We start from the raw sequence: 15,730 nt of genomic DNA on the forward strand, positions 1-15,730 counted from the left end.
GGTCAAGAATTAATGGACTGAATTTAACAGAAGGTTTTCTCTCCCCTCCACTTAATAGCTGGCAGGATTTTTATTGTATTAACTATCAGCCAGTGTAAGCAGCATGTGAGTGAAATAAATCCACAAGGCTGTAATGAATGTGAAAATCTTATGCATTTAATTGAAGCGAGGTCACTGGCTTCTTCTGGAGAGCCTCAAGGTCACTTTTCCTGTATTACCATAGGTGACCTATAGAAATACCGGTGAACTGTCAGTAGGCAGAAGGTGATTGCTGAGATATTAATCTCTAAGTTATAGAAATATTAGTACACTTGACTTTTATCATAAACTAATTGTTTGCTCATCTTCAATATATCTCATCAAACGCAACGCCATTCTTCCCAGGCATCTTCAGGAAACATGCACAAGATGAAGAGAATCGGCGCCTTTGCAGACGTGCTGTGTATCGACCACACTATCCACACAGTCAGTGGGTACTCGCAGCCACTGGACACAGCAGCAGCATCTCCATTTTTCAAAGCATAGAACAGAGACTTTAAGCAACTCCCCAAACTTATACAGCTGGAAATTGTGGGGCTGGGATTTTCAGTCCGCATTGTGAACGTCACCGCTCAGGGGCAGGAGAGCAGCAGAACCGGGGGGCTGAGTCACAGGAACGCTTCATCGCTTCTGCCACTCAGCCCCATCCCCACCCGGGGGCAAATATCCCCGGCAGCATCTTCCGACTCCGGCCCAGGGCTCTGTACCTTGTCGAGAACAGGCCAGTTTTTGCCCAGGGTAAGTAAAGTCACACACCTGGAGCCAGAGATTAACATAAAAAATATTTACGGTCATCAATCAACAAAAATGCCAGGAGAGACAGCTTTGTAATTGCAGAAAGCCACGCAGATGATTTTCTGAACATACTCAGATAATTCAAACAACAACTTTGCAGGGATGCTGAGTACTCTGTGATAAAGGACCACAGCCAGCTAACTTACATGAAAAAGCAACTCTAAATAAGTAGGTCAGATGCAAGTGTCAAGCTAGTGAGAGGTGGGGTACAGTCAGACCCCACTTTTCCAGGGGCCCAGCCTCCTTCTTCCTCCAGGCAACACTGCAGCCTACAGCTGTCTATATCCTGCACAACTGTTATCATTTCATATCTGGCTGACAATCCCAGTTCTTTCCAAGCTTTGAAGATATTTGCTTTTGACTCACTGCCCTGACTTATTTCCACTTCAGCTTCTCAATCAGAAGTCAGCTCTTCCAGGTGCCATCTGTGTCCACAACTTCACCTGTGCCACTGGGAGGAGGTGAGCGAGTGATGCGTCTAAAAACGTAGGTCAAAAGTAACATTTCCAAGGCCCTGGTCTGTGCTTACCAGGAGGCTACAGGAGCTCCAGAGGCCCTGGGCAAATGGAGAATGAATGATCTCAAGAAGAGGGGCTGTGGTCGTTCTGAGAGCGGTCACTGGGCCGTCCCTAACTCTCATCATGTATCCACAGAAGAGATGTGGCCATCAGTCATTACTCGATTTTTAAGGCAACGTTTTTGAAAGAAGCTACCTTGAAGTGCAATAACAATAGGAATGAGCAATGGACAAGAGCCAATTTAAATTAGTAAAGTTGAAAATTTCAAGTGGATATTTATTGAGTTCACAGGCAAAAACACACTGATCACACGTTTGCTCTTTCTTCTTCCTGGAGTATCAGACTTCCTTCTCTGCCTAATTCACCTGAGTGAACGCTCCTTTTATCCTTCAAACCTTACTCATGCACTGCTGCGTTCCCTGGCCCTCCAGGCACTGGCTCACTGAAGACTTCAAGAAAATTGTTGTTGTTCAGTCGCTAGGTCCTGTCTGACTCTTTTCGACCCCATGAACTGCAGCACATCAGGCTTCCCTGTCCTTCACTATCACCCTGAGTTTGCTCAAACTTATCCATTGAACCAGTGATGCCATCCAACCGTCTCATCCTATGTCATCCCCTTCCTCTGCCCTCAATCTTTCCCAGCATCAGGGCCTTTTCCAGTGAGCCGGCTCTTCACATCAGGTGGACAAAGTACTGAAGCTTCAGCATCAGTCCTTTCCATGAATATTCAGGACTGATTTTCTTTCTTGAAAATTAGGTAGTTTAAACTTATTTGAAAAGGAAGGCTTGTCAATGGAGAGGACTTTTAAAGAAGTCCATTTGCTTACAGAACAAAGTGTGAAACATGCGCAGATTATAGTCTAAGACTAGCATGTGAGATGAGTGCAGTTGTGCGGTAGTTTCAGCATTCTTTGGCATTGCCTTTCTTTGGGATTGGAATGAACACTGACCTTTCCTGTGGCCATTGCTGAGTTTTCCAAATGTGCTGGCATATTGAGTGCAGCACTTTCACAGCATCATCTTTCAGGATTTGAAATAGCTCAACTGGAATTCCATCACCTCCACTAGCTTTGTTTGTCGTGATGCTTTCTAAGGCCCACTTGACTTCACATTCTAGGATGTCTGGACCTAGGTGAGTGATCACACCATTGTGATCATCTTGGTCGTGAAGATCTTTTTTGTATAGTTCTTCTGTGTATTCTTGCCACCTCTTCTTAATATCTTCTGCTTGTTAGGTCCATACCATTTCTGTCCTTTATCGAGCCCATCTTTGCATGAAATGTTCCCTTGGTATCTCTAATTTTCTTGAAGAGATCTCTAGTCTTTCCCATTCTATTGTTTTCCTCTATTTCTTTGCATTGATCGCTGAGGAAGGCTTTCTTATCTCTCCTTGCTATTCTTTGGAACTCTGCATTCACATGCTTTTATCTTTCCTATTCTCCTTTGCTTTTCACTTCTCTTGTTTTCACAGCTATTTGTAAGGCCTCCTCAGACAGCTATTTTGCTTTTTCACATTTCTTTCCCATGGGGATGGTCTTGATCCCTGTCTCCTGTACAATGTCACGAACCTCATTCCATAGTTCATCAGGCACTCTATCTATCAGATCTAGGCCCTTAAATCTATTTCTCACTTCCACTGTATAATCATAAGGGATTTGATTTAGGTCATACCTGAATGGTCTAGTGGTTTTCTCTACTTTCTTCAGTTTAAGTCTGAATTAGGCAATAAGTTCACGATCTGAGCCACAGTCAGCTCCTGGTCTTGTTTTTGTTGACTGTATAGAGCTTCTCCATCTTTGGCTGCAAAGAATATAATCAATCTGATTTCAGTGTTGACCATCTGGCGATGTCCATGTGTAGAGTCTTCTCTTGTGTTGTTGGAAGAGCGTGTTTGCTGTGATCAGTGCATTTTCTTGGCAAAACTCTATTAGCCTTTGCCCTGCTTCCTTCTGTATTCCAAGGCCAAATTTGCCTGTTACTCCAGGTGTTTCTTGACTTCCTACTTTTGCATTCCAGTCCCCTATAATGAAAAGGACATCTTTTTTGGGTGTTAGTTCTAAAAGTAATGCTCATAATTCTCCAAGCTAGGCTTCAGCAATACATGAATCGTGAACTTCCAGATGTTCAAGCTGGTTTTAGAAAAGGCAGAGGAACCAGAGATCAAATTGCCAACATCCACTGGATCATCGAAAAAACAAGAGAGTTCCAGAAAAACATCTATTTCTGTTTTATTGACTATGCCAAAGCCTTTGACTGTGTGGATCACAATAAACTGGAAAATTCTGAAAGAGATGGCAATACCAGACCACCTGACCTGCCTCTTGAGAAACCTATACGCTGGTCAGGAAGCAACAGTTAGAACTGGACATGGAACAACAGACTGGTTCCAAATAGGAAAACGAGTATGTCAAGGCTGTATATTGTCACCCTGCTTATTTAACTTCTATGCAGAGTACATCATGAGAAACGCTGGGCTGGAAGAAGCACAAGCTGGAATCAAGATTGCCGGGAGAAATATCAATAACCTCAGCTATGCAGATGACACCACGCTTATGGCAGAAAGTGAAGAGCAACTAAAATGCCTCTTGATGAAAGTGAAAGTGGAGAGTGAAAAATTTGGCTGAAAGCTCAACATTCAGAAAACAAAGATCATGGCATCTGGTCCCATCACTTCATGGGAAATAGATGGGGAAACAGTGTCAGACTTTATATTGGGGGGTTTCAAAATCACTGCAGATGGTGACTGCAGCCATGAAATTAAAAGACGCTTACTCCTTGGAAGGAAAGTTATGACCAACCTAGCTAGATAGCATATTCAAAAGCAGAGACATTACTTTGCCAACAAAGGTCCATCTAGTCAAGGCTATGGTTTTTCCCGTGGTCATGTATGGATGTGAGAGTTGGACTGTGAAGAAAGCTGAGCGCCGAAGAATTGATGCTTTTAAACTGTGGTGTTGGAGAAGACTCTTGAGAGTCCCTTGGACTGCAAGGAGATCCAACCAGTCCATTCTGAAGGAGATCAACCCTGGGATTTCTTTAGAAGGAATGATGCTAAAGCTGAAGCTCCAGTACTTTGGCCGCCTCATATGAAGAGCTGACTCACTGGAAAAAACTCTGATGCTGCGAGGCATTGGGGGCAGGAGGAGAAGGGGACGACCGAGGATGAGATGGCTGGATGGCATCACCGACTCGATGGACGTGAGTCTGAGTGAACTCCGGGAGTTGGTGATGGACAGGGAGGCCTGGCGTGCTGCGATTCATGGGGTCGCAAAGAGTCAGATACGACTGAGCGACTGAACTGATAGTCTAAGAGAATATTCTAAGACATTAACGTTCCTGTAAATTTCCCCTTGGGTCGCAGTGCATTAAGTTCTGGACATCCCTCTGGTTACAGCGCCTAGTTGGAGGTGGGGACAACGTGCCTTCCCTCCAACTTGAGGGGACCATGGAGGCGGCGGCGGGGTGCGAGCTCACCCCTTTCCCCTCTCTCCCTCTGCCGCACCCACCCCTTTTCACTTGTGGACCCCAATGTCTTTCCGGCCAGGACAACAGTGGGCGAGTAAACCAGCCCATCCGCGTGCCTGGCTGACCCTGAGTGTACCCCGCACCCCGGGAAAGCCGCGGAACACGGGGGGCTGACCTGGGGCCGGGGGCCGGGGGCTGGGGACCCGACGCCCAGCGCGCAGAGCGTCCAGCGCTCACCACAGCCCCAGAACGGTTCCCAGGAGCGCAGGCGGGTGAGAGCCGGGAGGCCCGCCCCCAGCGCAGGCCCCGCCCCGCGGACTATCTCCGTGGGGCCCCGCCCCGGAAGTCCCCGCCTCTGCTTCTTGGGCCCGGACTCCGAGACTTCCGCCCAGGCCCCGTGTCCTTACGGACATCCGGGAAACTGACGATTCAGAAGAGCCCTTGTCTCTGGGCCCCACCCTCGGCGCTGGGCTTGCGTCATCTCCCTGCGCCGCCGCCAGAAGTTCGGGTTCTGTGATGGCGGCCCTCGCCCGGGAGCTGATGTGCTCGGGGGTGACCGGGAGTGAGCGATGACCCGGCTTCTGGGCGTGGTGCACAGAGTGGCTTTGGCCACTGTGGGCTGCAGTATCCCGAGCTGCCGCAGTCTTGCCATGTTCTATGCCGTGAGGAGGGGCCGCAAGGCCGGGGTCTTCCGGACCTGGTGAGCAAGCCGCGCCGACCCAGGGCGGTGTGGGCGGCTTCGCGGCGAGGGGGCGGCGGTCACCCCCCGGAGCCCGCGGACCTCGCTTGGGGTAGGCGCGCGGGGGTCCTGACGTGGTAGGCCTCGGCTCCGCTTCGTGTTTGCTGGGACTTTCAGAAACGCCACTTACAGTCAGGGTTGGCCAGAGGCTTGCTTCTATTTAATCCTTCCTGGTGGCTCAGACGGTAAAACGTCTGCCTACAATGGGGGAGACCCGGGTTCAGTCCCTAGGTCGGGAAGATCTCCTGGAGAAGGAAATGGCAACCCACTCCAGTATTCTTGCCTGGAAAATTCTGTGGAGTGAGGAGCCTGGTAGGCTACAGTCCATGGGGTCACAAAGAGTCGGACACGACTGAGTGACATCACTTCACTTCTTCCCTTCTGTTGCACGGAAAGATTTTCCAAACGGGGACACATAATGGAGCTCAACGCCTAATCTCATCTTCTACTTTTAAAAAGAGAAATTCTTGTCAACTAGTGTTTATGTCCCCGTAACAATCCTGTGCGTTAGATGGGATTCTCATGTTGGGGTGTAGTTACCGTGTTAAAGTAATTGACGGGCCGAGTAAGTGACAGATGTGGGTCTTGAAGCCAGGTGTTGGGGCTCTAGGACCAGCGCTCTTCCCCCTGCGTCAGTCATCGAGGTCAGTTATTTGTGTATGTGTTCTGAATGCACAGTGTTGCCCCCTGCGGCTATGCTGTGAGGAAGAGGCGCCCAGAAGCTGATCTTTATGTTGTGAAAGTGAAGTTACTCAGTCATGTCCGACTCTTTGCGACCCCATGGACTGTAACCTACCAGGCTCCTTCGTCCATGGGATTCTCCAGGCAAGAATACTGGAGTGGGTTGCCATTTCCTTCTCCAGGGGATCTTCCCGACCCACGGATTGAACCTGGGTCTCCCGCCTTGCAGGCAGACGCTTTAGCCTCTGAGCCACCAGGGAAGCCCCCTTTATGTTGTAATGAAGTGATTAAATCTCGAAAGTTCTCCTATGCTTTGAGGAAGGCCTTATGGTGCACGTGTGTTGTCTGGCTGGCGCTAACATGACCCAGAGCGAAGGGTGGGACACGCAGGATGACACTGCAGACACTGAGGCTTGATCCTTCGCCTCAAGGAGCTGGCAGCGGCAACCTTTTCAAACTGTTCCCACCCTGAGAAAGTGGTCCATTGGAAAGTAGGGTGAGTCACAGCACCGAAGGAGGTGACGCTGCCTTGCGTTGCAGGGATGAATGCAGAGCGCAGGTGGACCGGTTTCCTGCAGCCAGATTTAAGAAGTTCGCCACAGAGGAGGAAGCCTGGGCCTTTGTCAGCAGGGCTGCAAGCCCCAGTCATCCAGAAGGTACTCACAGCTCACATCATTGTGACCTTTTACCCTATTCAAAGCCTGTCATAGCCCAGGAGTCTCTTGATTTGTATGTCGTGGTGAAGGTTCAGTTGCTAAGTCGTGTCACTCTTCATGACTCCAGGGACCACAGCACACCGGGTCCTCTGTTCTCTGCTGTGATCTATGTCGCTACTCCTCTAAACACAGAGAGGAGATACTATGGTTGTTTCTGTTTCACAGGTTAGGAAACAGGCTGAAAGCATTTTAACTTAGGGACTCCTGTTGGTAACAGTATTAGAGACAAGCCAGGGCTCAGATCTCCTGTTCTGTTCAGGGTGCTCACTATGCTTAATTCCACCTGTAAAAACACTCATTCTTGTTAGTGGATTATATGGGCTCTAGTTGTAAAACGATGATTGTAGTTCTTTTCCCAGCATGCACCTCTGTGGCATTTTCTTTTTACCTTGGACGAAGTCAGGCAATTGGAACTTCCTGCAGTTCACGTGTGAGAAAGTAGAGTTAATTGACGTTTAAGGACTAACATAAGGGACACCGAGAGTGACTGCGTTAGAGCACAAAGATTGGAACTATCTTGAAGTGTTTTTTATTTTCATGAACTTTATTCAGGCGTTTCTTTACTGCAGTGGATGAAGGCTGAGAGGAGAATATTTCAAATCAGCTTCTTTTGAGCAGTCTCTGGAGCTCACCAAGGTGCTCAAACTTTGAACAAGTGCTCCTCTGGGCTGTTGTGACCATTCTGGGCCGAGCGGAGTTCAGGGAGAGGCAGGTCCTGCTGGGAATCTGCCCTAAAAGGCGAGTTTCTGAGGTAGAGGAGACCCACCCTCCTGTGTGGCTGCCTCCTCCTCCATCTGCCAGCAGCCTTTCAACGGGAGCATGATGTGACAGTTCCATTTTCTCCCCAGACGAGAATTCAGCTTGGGATAGGAAGCTAGTTTGGAAGTGTCAGTCTTGTCTTGGTTGGGTCCTTTTTCTTTTTTCTAAGGTTTCCTTTTGGGCGTGCTGGCCCTCCGTTGATGCGTGGGCACGCTCTCTAGTCTCGGTGAGTGGGGATAACTCTCGGTTGTGGAGCATGGGCTCTAGGCGCGCAGGCTTTGGTAGCTGTGGGCTCAGGGGCTTAGTTGCCCCTTGGGCGTGTCGGATCTCCCCAGACCAGGGAGCGAACCTGTTACCCTTGTTATCAGCGAGCAGATTCTCAATCACTGGACCACCAGGGAAGTCCCCTAGAGGAGACTTTCAAGGTAAATACGAGGTAGTCCACGTGCATCAGAGTGGAAATACCAGTGTTGCTCTGGACAGAGTGGAAACTTCCCTCCAGCTCTGCCAGGCTGGCCTTGCCGGCCTCTGAGAGGTGTGGGGTGAGAGGCCGCGCCGGGCAGGGGGCTGCAGCCGATGCCTGTCTGGTCGATGATGCTCAGTGAATGCACTGGTTTAGGGTTTAAGGGAGGGAGTGCCCTCTAGTGTTGGGTTAAGGTGGTGGTTTTCGAGATCTCTGTGTTCTGTTTCTGCTCCATGAAAGGAAAGTGCAGGGAAAGCAGCTTCAGGTCACCGAGTGCTTCCTTGTACAGCAGCTGTGATGGGTGAGGTCATTTGACGGAGTTCACAGCTGATGAAAGGTAGAGCTCAGATCGAAATCATTTGTTTGAATCGTGGTCTAATTCTTCTCAGCTGCCATAATTACGTGGAAGAGTTAAGCGAGCTATAGCCTGAGTGGTGTGAGTATCCCCTGAGGGTCACCTCAGGTCCACTCTGGACGAGCGCTCGGCCAGTGCCATCCCCCGTGCGGTGCTGTCCCTGCAGGGCCCCAGCCGCAATACCGTTTGGCTTCCACTTTCCTTTCTTAATACGTCCCATCGTCTGTTCTCAGCTTATGTACAAAAACTGGGTCCTTGTTTACTCTTGGGAAAGAGCCTCTCAGATTTTCAAACTCTGAGCCCTGGAGGGTTCAGCACCCATGGTGTCTCTCCCATTTCCATGGCAGCCAGTGGCCTTCCTTAGCAGAAGCTTTGCTGCGGTCTTCACCCTGCCTTGTGGAGCTTCTTAAGGAAAATTTAGAATCACCTTCCAGGACAGAGTCTTTCCCTCCGTACAGAGCCCCACACAGGGTGTTTCAGCCTGACTCGGTGAATTTCTGGATTCTCAGTCATTTCCTGCTGTGTTGTGTCTAGCTTTTGAGGAGACTGTCTTTCAGGGCAAAAACCTAAACACGTAGAAGAACCACAAGTGAAAGCAAGCAAGCGACTCCGTGAGCCCTTGGATGAGGGTGAAAATGCAGAGGTGTGTGCAAAGCACGTGAGACAGAGCACAGAGCCACCACCTCCAGTTAGCAAAGACACCTTTTCTTACATGGGTATGTCTGTCTTGAATTTAAAAATTTTTGTACTGTAATTATTTATGTGTAAAAACTTTTTTCTCTTAATAAGGGAAATTTGAGCTGATGTGTAACCTTCTTACATGAAAAAGTTATTTAAAAATCTCTAAGGTCACTATTTTATAATCTATCAAATGGTGCAGAATTATTAGAATTTTGGACATTCACTTGAAAACTATTATGTAAGCTATGCATGAAAAACTGTGATCTTTGTAAACACCATTGTTCTCTATGGACACAATATTTCTGGTCCCTAAAAAAATGGAAAGACTTCAGCTCTTCAGGTAGGAAAGGCCCTGGACAGAGCGCCTTTGTATGTTGCCTGGCACCAGCATCTTAACCACTTACATGCCGTCTTTGCAAAACAGACATGACCCTGTCTCCTCCTGTGAAGCAAGATAGTTGTGAATCTCTCCTTTGCCTTTAGCTCTAGGAGTCAAGTGTTTGTGTTCAGTGACTTACGGTACATGCGTCTCCTTTTTGTCTTTTACACGCAGGAGTGGAGAATAGGAATAAGCAGCAATTTTTATATAAATCAGTGTATTTGTGGGTTCCAGGTTTTCCCAAAGAAGAAGCCATTTTATAATTCAAGGGAATTCTGAATTCAAGGGAAACCAGTAAAAAACGTTTGGTCAAACTGCATGAAAACTGTGTTTGAAGTTACATGAAAAGCAAAATCAAATGATTTAGATCAAGTGAAGCAGATATTTGTGGGGTGACTGGGAGATGAGTGTGCCCAGCGCACCAGCAGTTGCCTGAAGCGCCAGGGTCCCCACCTCAGTGCCTGATGGGTCATCACAGCCGGCACAGAGCCGAGGACCCGGGCGGCAGTCGTGCCCAGCATCTCCTTCAGCAGACCGTGGTCTCGAAGGCTCCTAGCACCACCCTCTCACGCCTCGCCTCCGCCCTGCTCGCCTTCCCCTGCGTAGTCTGCCCTGCTCTGACACGCCTCTCAGGCACGGCCTCTGTCTGCCCCACACCCCTGCTCCCCGGCACCTGGCAGCCCAGTGCTCCCTCCACCCGGCTGAGTGCTCTGCTGGCTGTCAGCGGCCTGAGAGCCACTCCTTCTCTGCCTTGTTCCTTATACAGTATTGGTGTGTTGATCAAACTCTGCTTTGGTGGAAAGAAGCAAACAGGACCACAGTTCAGTAGTAGCAAAAGGCCCAAGACAGAAATTAGGCCCGCGTTTGTCAGAGGACTTCCCTTCAGGCAGGGAGGTCTTCATCACCATCAAGGCGCTGTTGTCTGCATGGGCCGCTTCTCGGGGTAAACGTACCCCCGACCCCCACCCCTGTGGGGAGGGGCCAATGGCATTGCTGGTTGGCCTCTGAAGCAAACATTGTAAACAGCAGCAGGTTCTAGGTTTACAGAGTGATCGCTTTCACTTGAACTCGCCCAGCAGGCAGGACTGAAATATGAGTGGATTGCAAGTGGGAAGAGGCAAGTGCCTCCACGGGGCATTAGCAGTGTTCTCCTGCTCAGGAAGCTTCCAGAGCACAGATGCCCTCTTGGAATAGAATGCCTTCTCAACTGTGTGAGTGTTTCAGGTGGATTCGAGTTTCTCACGGTGCTGGTCCCCGGGCGCTCACTGTGTTTCCCACTCACAGGGGACTCCGTGGTCGTCTACACTGACGGCTGCTGCTCCAGTAATGGGCGCAAGAGGGCTCGCGCAGGAATCGGCGTGTACTGGGGGCCAGGGCATCCCTTGTAAGTAAGCCAGAAACGGTGGCTTTTATTAAGCTTCACATTTAACGTTTAACCGAGTCACGCTTCAGAACTTGGGAACGGATGAGGCAGCGTCTGCTACTGTTTGATTGTTTGGAAGCGTTGGCAGGGGTGGCGGGAGGGTCCCTGGGCAGTGGTTTTTGCAAGGATGCTCCATGGGCGGGTCCCCAGACTGGGACCCTGTGCCCCTGCCACTCCTGAAGATGAGTGAGCTTAGTGGGGACCCATGGTTTCCAAACGGCGCAGAATCAGGGTGAGGGGGAGTGAGATTGTTCACACGTGCCTGCCCCAAGTGCGGAACTTGAGTAACTGACGGCCCAGAATTCACGTGAAGGAGGGACTGCAGCCCTGCGAAGTAGCCACTCACTGGTGTCCAGGTTCCCGAGCGGCTCCGGGAGGGAGCAGCGTGCTGCTCTCGCGCCTCCTGGCCTGCACGGCCGCCCGCCTCCACCTGATGCCTCACTGAGCCTTGAACCCTCCACGGGGTGGCGAGCTTGGGTGGTGTGAGCATCCAGAGGGTTAGTACCTGACCAGGACCGCACGCTAGTGTGTTTCACGTCCAGAAATTAATCTTGGGTTTTGCCTCCTGGTCTAGGGTTTTCCTACTAGACCACACCATGGCACTTCTCAATGAAATGCTGGGTTTCTTGGTTTGATTTTTAAAGGCTGTGTTCTTGAATGATGCTTTCATTCATTTCAGTTAAAAAATGTATGAAAGCATATTAGCCATTAAGTGACTTAAGGAATCACTTTGAGAATTAGTGTTATAATTTTATTTTCCTTTGTACTGTTTTGTACCAGAAATGTAGGAATTAGACTTCCTGGGCGACAAACAAACCAAAGGGCTGAGATTCATGTAAGTTACTGGATGTATTTTTCTACTGAATATGTCAATTCATCATTCTTTACTATTGACTGGAACATATCAATGGACTTTCTACTCTCCTTGTATGTAGAATACTCAGAGTCCAGAAGTTTGGGGCTGTAACAGTCCTGATGAATAGGAGTTTTCTAGAAAAATGATAAAATTTGTTTTGAGTAGATGTCTGAACAGGATTGTATGTGTAGCCTTATTTCACATAGACAATATTATTCTTACAGTTAGCACAGGAAAAGGAATTTAAATTTTTCAGTAATTTTCAACAACAGTGGCAAAAGTTGAATGGTCTTTTCAGCATGAAACTGGTGTGTCTCTTCAAGGCAGCCTGCAAAGCCATCGAGCAAGCTAAGGCTCAGGACATCACTAAGCTGGTTCTCTACACGGACAGCATGTTTACCATCAATGGTAAGCGGCTCTGTTTGACTTCTCCTGGGTTTTGGGGATGATTATGCAGGGAAGTCCGCGTGTCCTTCCCCGGAGGAGGTGTGGTGTCAGGGCGGGACCCAAACGGTAGGGGTGGCGCTGGTGTGTTGGGGCTGAAGGAAGCCCGCACTGGTCCGGGGTTGCCCCAGAGGCTCCGCCGTGATGGGCACGTGCGCTTCCTCTGGGAAGTTCTGCGTGTGGGCCCACGGCCTGCTGGGGGCTGGGGGTTGTGGAGGAGGGGGCGGACCGGGGGCCTGAGCCCCAGAGCCGTGGGTTGTAGGTCGAGTGGAGGGACAGAGGAGCCAGCGCCCGGCCCCGGGGGAAGGAGGGTCCAGACGGGTAACTCGGGTGCCAGCGGAGCGGCGGTCAGAGGGCCGTCTAGGGAGGAGGGAAAACGGGCGCGTGCGGGAGGGACCTCTGAGCGTGCGTGTCGCCCAGGCATCACCTCCTGGGTGAAGGGCTGGAAGCAGAATGGCTGGAGGACCAGCACTGGGAAGGAGGTGACCAACAAGGAGGACTTCGCGGAGCTGGAGCGGCTGGCGCGGGGCATGGACATTCAGTGGGTGAGTGCCGGCCTGCGCGCGCTCACCACTCGGCCGCGAGGACCAGGGCATCGGTGAGCTAGCGCGGCAGCGGTGTGGGCGATGGCCTGCATCGCTGCCGCAGCGTGAGAGCGCCCCCATGAGGCGGGCTGCGCCGCCACCCCCCCAACCCCCGCCCCCGCCAGAGCCGCCTGTGAGCGCCAGCTCCCCGTCTCTTTGGAAGTGGTCCAAACGTCAGGTAAACTAATGTGTACTGTGTCTCATTAAGAGTGGAGTTGTGTGATGAAGCTTTAGTAATGTGATTTTTTTGTTGTTATACTAGGTTGCTTTTATTAAAATTACCTTTTTTTTTTTTCCCGCCTTTTGTTTTATATCGGAGTACAGCCAGGTAACGATGGTGTGATAGTTTCAGGTGGACAGCAGGCTCAGCCCTGTATATACACTGGATGTATATATATCCATATCCCGTGCAGAATGTATAACCATGCTCCCCCCAAGAAAATCATCTTTTTGAACAACAGAGAGAAAGTTAAAAGTCCAGTCATTTTCTTAACCCTAGCCTGCTCTCCCAGCCCAGGACCCTCTTGACTGATGACCTGTCATTTAAACTTGCCTTTCAGGGACTTCCCTGCTGGCCCAGCGTTAGGACTCCATGCTTTCACTGCTGAGGGCACGAGTTTGATCCCTGTTCAGGGAACTAAGTCCCGCAAGCCTTGCAGTTCAGCCAAAAAATAAAAAAATAAACTTGCCTTTCAGTACTCTAAGTGCAGACAGTTCAGTTACACGAGTGCACCCGTTCTGTGTAGCAGCACTGAGAGGGAGTAAGGGGTGTGTGTGTGTAAGGGGTGTGTGTGTAAGGGGTGTGTGTGCGTGCACGTGTGTGCGACGTACATATCCATCCATACCACTGATATACCTGAAAGCTCACCATTAAGTGGGAAAAAACCCAATAGAGCGCTGAAGCCCAGTCTGTGGAGAAACAGTGGTTTCTGCTGGTGTGTCTGGTGCTCGAGTGCGGTAGGCACACACCTTGGGCTGCACTGAGGGGGGCTGTGGGGGCCGCCGTGCTCGCCCTCTCTGAGGGGTTGGCTCGTACTGCAGTGAGCGTGTAGTGATGTGCTGCTTGTTTAAAAAACTGGTAAGAATAAAGGGAAACTTTTTATTTAACAGATGCATGTTCCTGGCCATTCGGGATTTAGAGGCAACGAAGAGGCGGACAGACTAGCGAGAGAAGGCGCGAAGCAGCCTGCAGACTGAGCAGGTGCTGTGGCTCCTGGAAGCCCTGAGCCGTGGCCCGCGTCCCCTTTACTGACTGGGGTGAAGAACAAAGCTACAGGCTGGGCCCCACCATCAGTGGGCAGATCCGGCTTTCAGACTGAACCCGGAAGGCAGGCTGCTGGTCTGTGGTCTGTGCAATTAAGCTGATTGGATGGTTCATAAAATGAACATTGTTCAGATTTGAGAATTTTGTGAGATCTTAGCATTATGCTTTATTGGGCTTGATACTGTTCTCATTAGCTGTATTGCAGTTTGGACAAAAACGTCAGGGCCTTGATTTTACAAGGATGAGGTAAGCACGGGTTTAAAAACACAGGCAAGAAATCTGGATGTTTTCTGAAAGCGTTCATTTGGCTTCCAGTTGGCAGGATGGAGTCGGGACTCTCAGGTGGACCGGTGCCTCTGCGGGGTTGGAGGAAGGTGCAGCCCCGCCCCCCGCCGCCCCCCCCCCCCCCAGGACCCATGCTCAGCCGGAGGGATGTGGTGGCACCTGGTGGGCACGAGGCGGGGCACCTGCCCCTGGCAGTCCCTGCTGCGTGCCCGCCAGATAGCAGTGGTCACCGGCGTCTGAAGACTGCAGTTGTAAATGAATGCTGTAAAAGTGTCCTCGGTTATTTTTGTTAAAAGCACCTTGAAAATTAAAAACTTTAACATTATTTTTTTCTATTACAAATTTGGTCATAAAAGCATGCAGAAAATGATAAAAAATAAATGAATAGCTTATTGAATTACTGTTGCTACTGCTACAAATACCGTTACCGTTATGATGATTCCTGCAAGGGAACACCCTTGTGACCCCCCCCTCCCCCCCGGCCCGGCGCCTCCACGCACAGCGCCTGCGCCCCCAGGACTAACCCCGCTGCTGCGGAAGCGACTGCCTGCTTTTCTCCATGGCAGTTTAGCTTGCTGGTTTCTTACCTTGACGTTTCTCTTCTCTTTAATTGACTTTTAATTGGAGGCTGATCGCTCTACCACACTCCTGGTTCTGCCTCACAACAACAGGAACCCGCTGTCAGTATGTGTATGTCCCCTCCCTCTTGAACCTCCCCCACCCCCTAACCTGACATTTCTTAAGTCTCTAATTCCCAGGTTCCACCTCAACCCGTCGGTGTCCCTACAGGTTATCTGTGGAAGAGCCTGAGCGATCTGCCCTGCCGGTTCCCGCTTTGAGATCTGTTGCTCGCCATCTTGGGCCGTCTAGCGTGTTCTCGCGTCTCTGTTGCCTGCAGGTTGGCAGCGGGATCCTCCCATGTGCGTGTGTGTCCCGGGCGCTCATCAAAAGGCACGTGACCTCGTCCTTCCCGCGTGGGCAGGTGCTGGCGCTCAGGGCCGGGTCCGTTAAGTCACACAGGTGGCAGAAAGCTGATACCCTCCCATCCTGCTTGTTTATTAGCTGGAATGGTTTCAGAAGCTCCTTCCCCTCATCAGTTTTGGCTCCAGAGGGTAGAGGTCACATACGAAAGGCAGGATAAGTGCTGAGATTGGCTCCCTGTCATCCTGAGAAGGTGACCGATTAGGAGGATTTCTTTATGTGTTTTATAACATGTAAAGATATGTATCGCTCATGAACTCGTGTACTTGAGCCTTTCTGGTGGACTTCAGCCCGTCGCACCCA

General features: G+C 50.2%; 1 protein-coding gene across 5 annotated transcripts; it reads left to right on the forward strand.

Annotated features, from left to right (window-relative positions):
* The first annotated feature begins 5,336 nt into the window (after positions 1-5,336).
* On the forward strand, positions 5,337-14,675 carry RNASEH1 (ribonuclease H1). 5 transcript variants are annotated; one of them, XM_068973799.1, is made up of 10 exons: positions 5,337-5,517; positions 6,778-6,893; positions 7,662-7,665; positions 8,088-8,137; positions 9,088-9,246; positions 10,875-10,974; positions 11,794-11,848; positions 12,193-12,277; positions 12,734-12,858; positions 14,008-14,675. In XM_068973799.1, the coding sequence occupies exons 1-10, from the start codon at positions 5,387-5,389 to the stop codon at positions 14,092-14,094; spliced, it is 912 nt and encodes a 303-aa protein (XP_068829900.1). In that variant the 5' UTR covers positions 5,337-5,386; the 3' UTR covers positions 14,095-14,675. The 5 variants fall into 5 exon arrangements, with proteins under 5 accessions (XP_068829900.1, XP_068829901.1, XP_068829898.1 ...); XM_068973800.1 differs by lacking the exons at positions 7,662-7,665; positions 8,088-8,137 and having other exon boundaries at positions 13,988-14,675; XM_068973797.1 differs by lacking the exons at positions 7,662-7,665; positions 8,088-8,137.
* Positions 14,676-15,730: the final 1,055 nt, after the last annotated feature.

Source organism: Capricornis sumatraensis, chromosome 6, assembly GCF_032405125.1.
Source record: "Capricornis sumatraensis isolate serow.1 chromosome 6, serow.2, whole genome shotgun sequence".
Classification (NCBI taxonomy): domain Eukaryota; kingdom Metazoa; phylum Chordata; class Mammalia; order Artiodactyla; family Bovidae; genus Capricornis; species Capricornis sumatraensis.